This window comes from Pipistrellus hanaki (genome assembly GCF_964339955.1).
Source record: "Pipistrellus hanaki genome assembly, chromosome: 11".
In the NCBI taxonomy this organism is placed as follows: domain Eukaryota; kingdom Metazoa; phylum Chordata; class Mammalia; order Chiroptera; family Vespertilionidae; genus Pipistrellus; species Pipistrellus hanaki.
In genome coordinates this window covers 67548669-67559552 of record NC_140513.1, presented here as the reverse complement: position 1 = coordinate 67559552, position 10884 = coordinate 67548669, and the positions used below count along the sequence as shown (strand labels likewise).

General features: G+C 65.4%; 1 protein-coding gene across 2 annotated transcripts in view; it reads left to right on the top strand.

Moving 5' to 3' along the window:
- The window catches only part of PHF2 (PHD finger protein 2), a 92747-nt gene extending 83023 nt beyond the window's left edge, over positions 1-9724 (top strand). For both annotated transcript variants that reach the window (XM_084898945.1, XM_084898946.1), the window contains exons 18-22: positions 2245-2516; positions 5453-5548; positions 5906-6015; positions 6691-7099; positions 7818-9724. In XM_084898945.1, the coding sequence (XP_084755071.1) occupies positions 2245-2516; positions 5453-5548; positions 5906-6015; positions 6691-7099; positions 7818-7906 (976 nt within the window). In that variant the 3' untranslated portion in view covers positions 7907-9724. The remainder of the gene's footprint in view (positions 1-2244; positions 2517-5452; positions 5549-5905; positions 6016-6690; positions 7100-7817) is intronic.
- The last annotated feature ends 1160 nt before the right edge of the window (positions 9725-10884 follow it).

Here is a 10884-nt window from a genome sequence, read left to right as displayed (position 1 = left end):
AGGTGTAGATTTGGGTGTGTCTGTAGGGTGGGTTAGGTGTGTGTACAGGATCAGGAGTAGATTTGGGTGTGTCTGTAGGGCAGGTTAGGTGTGTGTACAGGATCAGGCGTAGATTTGGGTGTGTCTGTAGGGCGGGTTAGGTGTGTGTACAGGATCAGGCGTAGATTTGGGTGTGTCTGTAGGGCGGGTTAGGTGTGTGTACAGGATCAGGTGTAGATTTGGGTGTGTCTGTAGGGTGGGTTAGGTGTGTGTACAGGATCAGGAGTAGATTTGGGTGTATCTGTAGGGCGGGTTAGGTGTGTGTACAGGATCAGGTGTAGATTTGGGTGTGTCTGTAGGGCGGGTAGGTGTGTGTACAGGATCAGGTGTAGATTTGGGTGTGTCTGTAGGGTGGGTTAGGTGTGTGTACAGGATCAGGCGTAGATTTGGGTGTGTCTGTAGGGCGGGTTAGGTGTGTGTACAGGATCAGGTGTAGATTTGGGTGTGTCTGTAGGGTGGGTTAGGTGTGTGTACAGGATCAGGAGTAGATTTGGGTGTATCTGTAGGGCGGGTTAGGTGTGTGTACAGGATCAGGTGTAGATTTGGGTGTGTCTGTAGGGCGGGTAGGTGTGTGTACAGGATCAGGTGTAGATTTGGGTGTGTCTGTAGGGCGGGTAGGTGTGTGTACAGGATCAGGTGTAGATTTGGGTGTGTCTGTAGGGCGGGTTAGGTGTGTGTACAGGATCAGGTGTAGATTTGGGTGTGTCTGTAGGGCGGGTAGGTGTGTGTACAGGATCAGGTGTAGATTTGGGTGTGTCTGTAGGGCGGGTAGGTGTGTGTACAGGATCAGGCATAGATTTGGGTGTGTCTGTAGGGCGGGTTAGGTGTGTGTACAGGATCAGGTGTAGATTTGGGTGTGTCTGTAGGGCGGGTAGGTGTGTGTACAGGATCAGGCATAGATTTGGGTGTGTCTGTAGGGCGGGTTAGGTGTGTGTACAGGATCAGGTGTAGATTTGGGTGTGTCTGTAGGGCGGGTAGGTGTGTGTACAGGATCAGGCATAGATTTGGGTGTATCTGTAGGGCGGGTTAGGTGTGTGTACAGGATCAGGCGTAGATTTGAGTGTGTCTGTAGGGCGGGTTAGGTGTGTGTACAGGATCAGGCGTAGATTTGAGTGTGTCTGTAGGGTGGGTAGGTGTGTGTACAGGATCAGGTGTAGATTTGGGTGTGTCTGTAGGGCGGGTAGGTGTGTGTACAGGATCAGGCGTAGATTTGGGTGTATCTGTAGGGCGGGTTAGGTGTGTGTACAGGATCAGGAGTAGATTTGGGTGTGTCTGTAGGGCGGGTAGGTGTGTGTACAGGATCAGGTGTAGATTTGGGTGTGTCTGTAGGGCGGGTAGGTGTGTGTACAGGATCAGGCGTAGATTTGGGTGTGTCTGTAGGGCGGGTAGGTGTGTGTACAGGATCAGGAGTAGATTTGGGTGTGTCTGTAGGGCGGGTTAGGTGTGTGTACAGGATCAGAAGTAGATTTGGGTGTGTCTGTAGGGCGGGTTAGGTGTGTGTACAGGATCAGGTGTAGATTTGGGTGTGTCTGTAGGGCGGGTAGGTGTGTGTACAGGATCAGGCGTAGATTTGGGTGTGTCTGTAGGGCGGGTAGGTGTGTGTACAGGATCAGGAGTAGATTTGGGTGTGTCTGTAGGGCGGGTAGGTGTGTGTACAGGATCAGGCGTAGATTTGGGTGTGTCTGTAGGGCGGGTTAGGTGTGTGTACAGGATCAGGTGTAGATTTGGGTGTGTCTGTAGGGCGGGTTAGGTGTGTGTACAGGATCAGGCGTAGATTTGGGTGTGTCTGTAGGGCGGGTAGGTGTGTGTACAGGATCAGGCGTAGATTTGGGTGTGTCTGTAGTTACGGTGACGGCACAGTCACCTGGGCAGTCCGCACCGTGGGGGTGAGTGCTGTGGGCCCGTGGAGGGCGCCGAGCGGCACTGAGGGAGGAGCACCGGCTGGGCCTGAGGCAGGGGCCACGGTGGAGAGCAGCATGGGGGACGGGGGTAGACAGCCAGCTGGAGTGGAGCTCAGTCTGCCGGGACCTCCCCTGTCCGTCTCCCCCCCCCCCCCACTTTCCTTCCCCGTGTTCCCCTCCAGGCCCCTCTGTCTCTGGGCGGCGGGGGCCATTTCAGGGAGGTCTTCACCCACCGCCCCCCTCTCCCTGGCCGCTGGGCAGCCGGCGTGCTGCGGCCGGGTCTGACGCCGTGTCTCTCCTCCAGCCAGCCCCCCGCCTCGCCCAGCACGCAGGAAGCCATTCAGGGAATGCTGTCCATGGCCAACCTGCAGGCCTCCGACTCCTGCCTGCAGGCCGCGTGGGGCGCGGGCCAGGCCCGGGGCAGCGCGCTGGCGGCCCACGGCGCCCGCAGGAACGGGGCGGGCGGCAAGAGCGCGGGCAAGCGGCTGCTGAAGAGGGCGGCCAAGCACAGCGTGGACCTGGACGACTACGAGGAGCAGGACCACCTGGACGCCTGCTTCAAGGACTCGGACTACGGTGAGCGCCGCGGGGTGGCGGGAGCGCCTTTCCTGGGAGGGAAGCCACAGGCCGCGGCGCCCCGAGAGCGGGCGGCACCCCCGAGAGCGGGCAGAGAGCGGGCTGTGCCCCCCGAGAGCGGGCAGAGAGCGGGCTGTGCCCCCCGAGAGCGGGCAGAGAGCGGGCTGTGCCCCCCGAGAGCGGGCGGAGAGCGGGCAGAGAGCGGGCGGTGCCCCCGAGAGCGGGCAGAGAGCGGGCAGAGAGCGGGCGGCGCCCCCGAGAGCGGGCAGAGAGCGGGCAGAGAGCGGGCGGCGCCCCCCGAGAGCGGGCGGAGAGCGGGCTGTGCCCCCCGAGAGCGGGCGGAGAGCGGGCGGCGCCCCCCGAGAGCGGGCGGAGAGCGGGCTGTGCCCCCCGAGAGCGGGCGGAGAGCGGGCGGCGCCCCCCGAGAGCGGGCGGAGAGCGGGCTGTGCCCCCCGAGAGCGGGCGGAGAGCGGGCTGTGCCCCCCGAGAGCGGGCAGAGAGCGGGCTGTGCCCCCCGAGAGCGGGCAGAGAGCGGGCTGTGCCCCCCGAGAGCGGGCAGAGAGCGGGCTGTGCCCCCCGAGAGCGGGCAGAGAGCGGGCTGTGCCCCCCGAGAGCGGGCGGAGAGCGGGCGGAGAGCGGGCGGTTCCCCCTGAGAGCGGGCAGAGAGCGGGCTGTGCCCCCCGAGAGCGGGCAGAGAGCGGGCTGTGCCCCCCGAGAGCGGGCAGAGAGCGGGCTGTGCCCCCCGAGAGCGGGCAGAGAGCGGGCTGTGCCCCCCGAGAGCGGGCGGAGAGCGGGCAGAGAGCGGGCGGTGCCCCCGAGAGCGGGCAGAGAGCGGGCGGCGCCCCCCGAGAGCGGGCGGAGAGCGGGCTGTGCCCCCCGAGAGCGGGCGGAGAGCGGGCGGAGAGCGGGCAGAGAGCGGGCGGTGCCCCCGAGAGCGGGCGGAGAGCGGGCGGCGCCCCCCGAGAGCGGGCGGAGAGTGGGCTGTGCCCCCCGAGAGCGGGCGGAGAGCGGGCTGTGCCCCCCGAGAGCGGGCGGAGAGCGGGCGGAGAGCGGGCGGTTCCCCCTGAGAGCGGGCGGAGAGCGGGCGGAGAGCGGGCGGAGAGCGGGCGGCGCCCCCCGAGAGCGGGCGGAGAGCGGGCAGAGAGCGGGCGGTTCCCCCCGAGAGCGGGCGGAGAGCGGGCAGAGAGCGGGCTGTGCCCCCCGAGAGCGGGCGGAGAGCGGGCGGAGAGCGGGCGGTTCCCCCTGAGAGCGGGCGGAGAGCGGGCGGAGAGCGGGCGGTTCCCCCTGAGAGCGGGCGGAGAGCGGGCGGAGAGCGGGCGGCGCCCCCCGAGAGCGGGCAGAGAGCGGGCGGTTCCCCCCGAGAGCGGGCGGAGAGCGGGCAGAGAGCGGGCTGTGCCCCCCGAGAGCGGGCGGAGAGCGGGCGGCGCCCCCCGAGAGCGGGCGGCGCCCCACATCCCGAAGCCAGGGCGCTCCGCGCGTGAGGGAAACCACTGTCCTGAAGGCAGCGTGTCGGTCGGGTCTGGGACAGTGTCTGGTGGGAACAGAGGAACGTGGCGGTCCCAGAGGAGGGACAGCGGCTCCCGCCGGCAGCTGGCGCTCTGGCCCGGGCAGGCGGGCAGCAAGTCCCCTCCCCCTCCCGCAGGCGAGGATGCCCGGGCACCCAGAAGGACACTGCCTCCGCCGGCTCCGGCTCCACTGCTATGCACGGACGCGCGCACACGCGCACGCGCATGCACACACACACACACACACACACACACACACACACACAGTGGTGCTGAGTGTATTTGAGCTGTGTCACCATCACCACAGCCAGTCTGAGCCTGTCACCACGCCTAGAGGAAGCCACTCCCCGCCTGGTCCCTGCCCCGGGGAACCTTGTCCCTGACGGCCTGGGGGTGTCTGCTCACTGCACCCAGCGGTGCTTGGCCCTGGTGTCTGGCTTCTCTCCTCGGCGTCCTCAGGGCTCACCACGTGGCAGCACACAGCGTGGTGGCCGAACACACGTGTGCACACCGCACCGTGCGCCCCTTCCCCCCCCCACCCCACCCCCCGCAGAGCACCCCAGGGCGTCCGCCTCTGGGGGTTGTGACGAGCGCCGCGTGAACACTGGTGTGAGGGGTCTGTGTGGCCCGTGCCAGTGTGCCCAGCACATACGTGGGAGGGCACGCTGGGCTCTGAGGCCCGGCCCACCGCCCTCCACGCAGCTGCACCAGCTCACACTAGTGGATGCACTGATGCCACGTCTACGGTCTGTCTGTGTGTGGGTGAGACCCCGGCTCAGACTGGCTCCAGAGGGGGGTTTGGAAGCGAGGAGCTGCCTAGGGACGCGTCCTTCCCGCGGGCACAGCGTGTAACAGCCCCGCTCCCAGGGTTCGGAGCGCGCTGCCCGTGCTGTAGGCCCGCCTTCAGCGCAGCCCCGATGGCCCACGGGCCGGGCCCGTCCCCACAGCCCTCCGGGCTGCCCTGCGCCCTCCGCTGGGCACGCTGTGCCTCCCGGCCTGCCCCGGGCTGACGGAAGTGGAGGGACCTCCATTTCCCGGGCACAGGTGGCTGCCGGGGTTCAGGTCAGCTTACGGGCGGGAGAGGGGGTGGCACCTGCGCGTCCCCTGGAGCGGCGGGTGAGCCGTCTCCTCCAGGGACGCCCAGGCGGGCCTGGGTGCTCAGCGCACCGGCTCTGTGGACGTTGGGGTTTTGTTTCCCGGTGGCGGAGAGAGCGGGGCGTTCTCAGACGGGTGAATGGCGCCGGGGCAGGCTGCCCAGGCTGTCGAGGTCACCGGGAGGCTGGCCAGGTCCTCTCGGCTGCCCGCTGGCTGCCCCTCTCTGAACCTAAAGGGGCCAACGCTCTGCCCTGGGGAGGCTCCCTGGACTCCGTTCCCAGGTGCGCAGCGCCCGCGCTGGGTGCTGGCTCAGCCTCCCTCCCGTTGCCTCTGCAGTGTACCCCTCCCTGGAGTCTGACGAGGACAGCCCCGTCTTCAAGTCCCGGTCCAAGAAGAGGAAAGCCTCAGACGACGCCCCCTACAGCCCGACAGGTAGAGCTGGCGGGAGGGCTCTGTCCGCCCCTAGGACAGCCGTGGCAGGTGGGCGCTCTGCTGGCGAGGGCTGTCCCTGCCTGTCCTCCTGCACCGGCGCCAGCAGCTCCTGGATGGGCTGGGGGGAGCCCGAGCTTCTGGCCCCCGGATGGCAGCCAGTAGGGGGCACCTGGTCCACGTTCCACCTGCCCCCCTCCTGCTCTCCCGCCTTGCTGGGTGGGATCGCCTACCCCGTTGGGCCTCTCACTGACCCCCCTCTCCCCCCCGAACTTGTGAGGTGTCCCTGGACGCAGGAACCGGCTGGGCTGGGTGGGTCCAGGGGTGCCCACTGAGGCTCGCTGACCTTCTTTCCCACAGCGAGGGTTGGCCCATCGGTGCCGAGGCAGGACAGGCCCGTTCGAGAGGGGACCAGAGTGGCCTCCATCGAGACCGGGCTGGCGGCCGCTGCAGCCAAGCTGTCCCAGCAGGTGAGGAGGGCCCTGCCCGATGCAGAAGCCACCCATCCTGAGGGCTGGCACCGGCCGGGGGGGGTCTGAGTATCGCTTGGTTCAGGCCCCGAGTCCCCACAGCGGGAACCGGTGGCCGGGCCCTCGCTGCCTGTCGTGGTGAGGACCGTGGTTCCAGGTGCAGGGGACACGCTCCTCGGGGCCTCCCCTCTTCCTCTGGTCCCCACGGAGCTGAGGCGGCTGCTCCATCTCCGACCCTTTCCTTTGCCACGTCAGCTCCTCCTGGTCCCGGCTCCCTCCGAAGAGAGGGTCTCAGACTCTCAGGGGTCACCCAGACCAGGCCCGACCCCATCTGGGCACCTGAGGAGGTTCGCAGGCCCACAGCGAACATCCTAGAGCCAAAGGCCCGAGGCGGCTCAGCAGGGTGACGGAGGAGGGCGCTGGGCATCGACTGCATCCCACGGGGCCCCTGTGCAGGGCCTCCCCCGCATGAGGGAGCGTGGTGCCCTCCTGGGTGCCCCCTGCAGGCACTGGCCCAGCCTCTCGGCCCCAACAGCGCTGGCCCTCAGCTCCCGGGAGAGGCCTGGAGCTCAGGGACCGGCCTCCCCGGGTCCAGGTGGTGAGGGCTGCTCGGCCTGCCTGCCCACACCTGTGCCCGCCCCGCCCGCCGGCTAACCTGCCCGGCTTCGTCCCCAGGAGGAGCAGAAGAGCAGGAAGAAGAAGAACTCCAAGAGGAAGCTGACGCCCAACACCACCTCCACCTCCACCTCCGCCTCCGCCTCCGCCTCCGCCTCCGCCTCCACCACCTCGGCCAGCAGCACCTCGGCCTCCACCACCCCGGCCTCCACCACGCCCGCCTCCGCCACCCCCGCCTCCACCAGCACGGCCTCCACCAGCACCGCCAGCAGCCAGGCCTCGCAGGAGGGCAGCTCGCCCGAGCTCCCGCCCGAGGCGCACAGCAGCAGCCTGGCCGACCACGAGTACACAGCGGCCGGCTCCTTCGGCGGGGCCCCGGCCAGCCGCGCCTCCCAGCCCATGGCGCCCGGGGTCTTCCTCTCGCAGCGGCGGCCCTCCGCGTCCTCTCCCAACAGCGCCGCCGCCAAAGGTACCGTGCCCGCCCGCCCCGCGCAGCCCCGGCCGGCGGGCCGCCTGCGCAGGTGACCGCAGGCTCCTGCCGGAGCCCGTGTGTGGCCGCAGCCCGTGGGGACGCGTGGCCTCCGCAGGCTGAGGGCCAGAGCCCCGGGCTGCGGGCAGGGGCCTGGTTACCTGAGTTTGGCCCAGGCCCAGGCCCAGGGCTTTGGCTTTGGCTCAGCTTGGAGTCAGGGTGTGGTAAACGGACTGCCAAGGGAGGGGTCCAGGGGGACTGGCCCAGGACCCTCTGTGAATTGGGGGTGGCACAGCTGCCTGGCATCTCCCCGTCCGGCCCCGGCCCCCGGGCCCGGTTAGTGGTTGGCTCACTCCTCCCGCCTCGGACTCCGCTCCCAGCAGTCCTTCCCGCTGGCCGTGAGGCCCAGCGGCGGGGGCACAGCTCGGGGCTCCAGGTGGCCCTGTCGCCAGGAGGTAGGCAGGGATCTCACTTCACCCGGTGCCATTGCCTGGCCCGTCCCACCCTGGCCTCGGCCCCATGCCTTCGTCCCTGCCCCGGCGATGGGGTTCGGTGGAAGATTCGTGCTTTCGGAGGGTGCAGGTCCCCCAGGCTCGGGGCCGCAGACCCACCTCCCGCCAGACGGGGGCGTGAGGGGGGCTTGCACTCCCCGCCCCGCCCGCTCCCCGTGCCCTCTCACACAGCTGTCGCCTTTTTGTGTCCCCTCTTCTACCCCCAGGAAAACGTACAAAAAAGGGCATGGCCACCGCCAAGCAGAGGCTTGGGAAAATTTTGAAAATTCATCGGAATGGAAAGCTGCTCCTTTAAAGTTTGGAGAGCCAGGATCCTTCTGCTCCGCTCAGGACCCCGGAGCCCCGCTACGCCGTCAGCCCCCAGGAGGGTGGCCCCGCCGCCGGCCGGAGGCCCGGCCTCCGCCAGCCTCCACCCCCGCACTGAGCACGCCCGGCGCTCGGGCAGGCGGAGCTCGCCGTGCGGACAGATGTCCCTTCTCACGTCGCTTAGCGTGACCAGTGCCCGGAGCTCGGCCCCGCCAGTCTGAGGACCATTCCGGTTTCGGGGCCTCTAGGCACCCGAGCGCGGAGGTGGCAGGGCCTCGGCAGCTCTGCTGGGAGCATGAGTCCTTCGAGGAAGGAGGAGTGAGCCAACACTCACCAGGCCCAGAGCCTGGGCCAGCCACAGGCTGGGAGCCTCCAGAGGCTTAAAAAAAGGCAAAGAACACGAGAGAGGAAGAGGGGGAGAAAGCAGGGTGTCTATGTGCCCCCATCTCTTCCCGAGTGGCTCTCCGGCATGTCCAGAGAGCCTTCCCCCTGGCTCCAGGAGAGGGGGCCTCCGGGCTCCCTGGCCGGCCAGACGGTGGGTGTCACCCCAGAATGCCCAGGGCATTTCTAGGAACGACGGGGCCGGCAGCAGGGTCAGCGTATCCGGGGGCCGGGGAGCCACCGTGGGGTCCCAGCCCTGACGCAGGCCCCGGGGCCCAGGCAAAGCCACAGGGTGGGTCCTGTCCAGTCCCACTGGCCACACTCCCAAAAGCACTTGCCAGCCCAGGCACCCTGCCCCAAGCCTGGCGGGGCGGAGGGCGGCCGGGCGGCCCGAAGGTGCGGGGGCCTGGCACTCTGTCCTGTCACCTGGCACTTGGTGTCGCGTGCGTGGGCGGCTCCTGGACCGAGCCCACCCATGGACACGGAGGGCTGGATTTGTTTCTCAGGCAATCCTGTATTTTAATTTTAGATGTACTTCCTGAAGCATATTTTTCATAGAATGTAGCGTGTAAATAGCTTTTTAAATAACTTCTTTTTTATAAGAGTAAAAGTATCTTTAGGAATTTCTTTCTAGAGTCCTTCATTAACATTTATACGAGTTTTTTGCCGAGTCTGATGAACAGTTGGGTTTCCGATGCTTTTTCTTTTCTCTCCTTTTTTTTTTTTTTTTTTAATTGCTATGGTTATTTTTTAATTTTATTTTAGGGACTAAGGTATTGCCTGAAAAACAAGTAATGTCTGTGCAGCCTTATATCTGTCTTTACAGAAGCAAACAGTACACAAAAGATCTATTTCAGATATGTTTGAAGACGCGTCTTCAACTTGAATACCAGCTTTCTTTCCTTCTTGTTGATGAAGGGGTGGGGGACAGTTATTTTACTAGCACCTTGTGAAGTGTTCTGTGTTTTGTGATGCTGTAATTTATTAATGTTTGTAGCTTTTTATATTTGTATATTTCTTATGAGCTTTGTTTATATGCCCATCCCCGGGTGCGCTGTCCGCAGGGAGAGGCCGCCTCGCGCAGGCCTGGGCCTGGCCCGCCTGGCGGGGGCGTGGCTGCCGAGCGGGGGTGGGAACGGCCGCGCCCACGGACCCGTCCACTCCAGTCCAGGGTTCCGAAGGTTTCCTTGCCTGTTACTGTTGAACATTTATATAATCTAACCCGGCCATCAAACTGTTCTCTCTCTCTCTTATTTTTTAATTTTATTATTATTTTGGCAACATGTACATTTCTAACAAAGTTTATCGTGGCTATTAAAGTGTTTTATTTCCCAATTCATATTACTCTTGTATTGAGTCCATGAGGCCTAAGGCAACTTAAATCAAAGTTTTAAAAGAGTAAAGATATTTCAGGTTTTGTACAGAACCATGTCTGTGTCATTTCTGCCTCGATCACCACCGTCCGTCCTGCAGGGAGGGTGCAGGGGTCCTGGGGGGGCGGGGCGCACTGCGGTTGGGGGGTCAGGCCTTGCGCACCCTGAGGGCCGGATGGGAGGGTGGCAGTCAGACCAGGTCCCCTGCCCATGCCAGAGCCGCCAGTGTTCCCTGAGACTCCCGACGGCCTGTGGGCTCACGCACTGCCTGCTCCCCGAGCAGCCTGCAGGAATGGGCAGAAGACCCCTGTGGGGACTTCGAGACCCTGACCTTACTGGCCGCAGCCCCCAGCACCCTCTGACACCTTGTGGTTCCCAGAGGGGTGATTTGGCTGAGTCCAGCGAGCACAGGGCCGACATGCAGGCCCTCGGGGACAAACACAGGCTTTCGTCTACAGCTGATGTTCACAGGAATGAGCAAAAGCAGAGCCCACCCCCAGCCCCCACCCCGCACAGACAAGTGTGGGCTCTGAAGATCAAGGACTGGAGGGAAGGAAAGGCAGTTGCCGGAGGGGGCGCTGCAGAGGAGCGCTGGGGCTGCTGGGCCTCACTGGGCCCTGGGACGGCACCCTCTCCCTGGGCGCCCACAGTTAGAGTCCATTCTGCAGGACCCCCAGGAGCATGGCCCCTCCCCATCCCCCGGCCAGGACTGCACCGGCCTGGCACTGTTCTACCCAAATGCAGCCAGACTTGGCCGTGTGGCGCCCCACACCCTCATCTCAGAACCGGGGGACCCTGCCTGGCCCTTGGCTGCCCTCTGCAGCGCCCCCCCCCCTCCCCAGGCCCAGTTCTGCCCCCTCCACACCATCCAAAGCTGGTGGTCCTGAGCCCAGGCCCCAGAGGCTAAGCTGTGCTCCATGGTCTCCAGAGGGCTGTCAGGCAGGGCTCCCAAAGGCCACCCAGAGTCCCCAAGGTCCAGGCGCCATCCTGGTCCGCACCCACGCAATCCCGGTGCCGTGTGGGCCAGCCCTGCCTTGGGACCTCACTGTGGCCCCATGTGCACGCACCTGAGACTCACATGTCTGGGTGAGCTTGTGGCAGGGTGGCAAGGGGCCAGGTCTTCTCTCAATCCGGGGCTGAGAGCCTGTGACAGTGAACTGGGAGGGAGGGGATGAATGTGCTCCCAGCATGGCCCATGGGCCCAGCTCCAGCT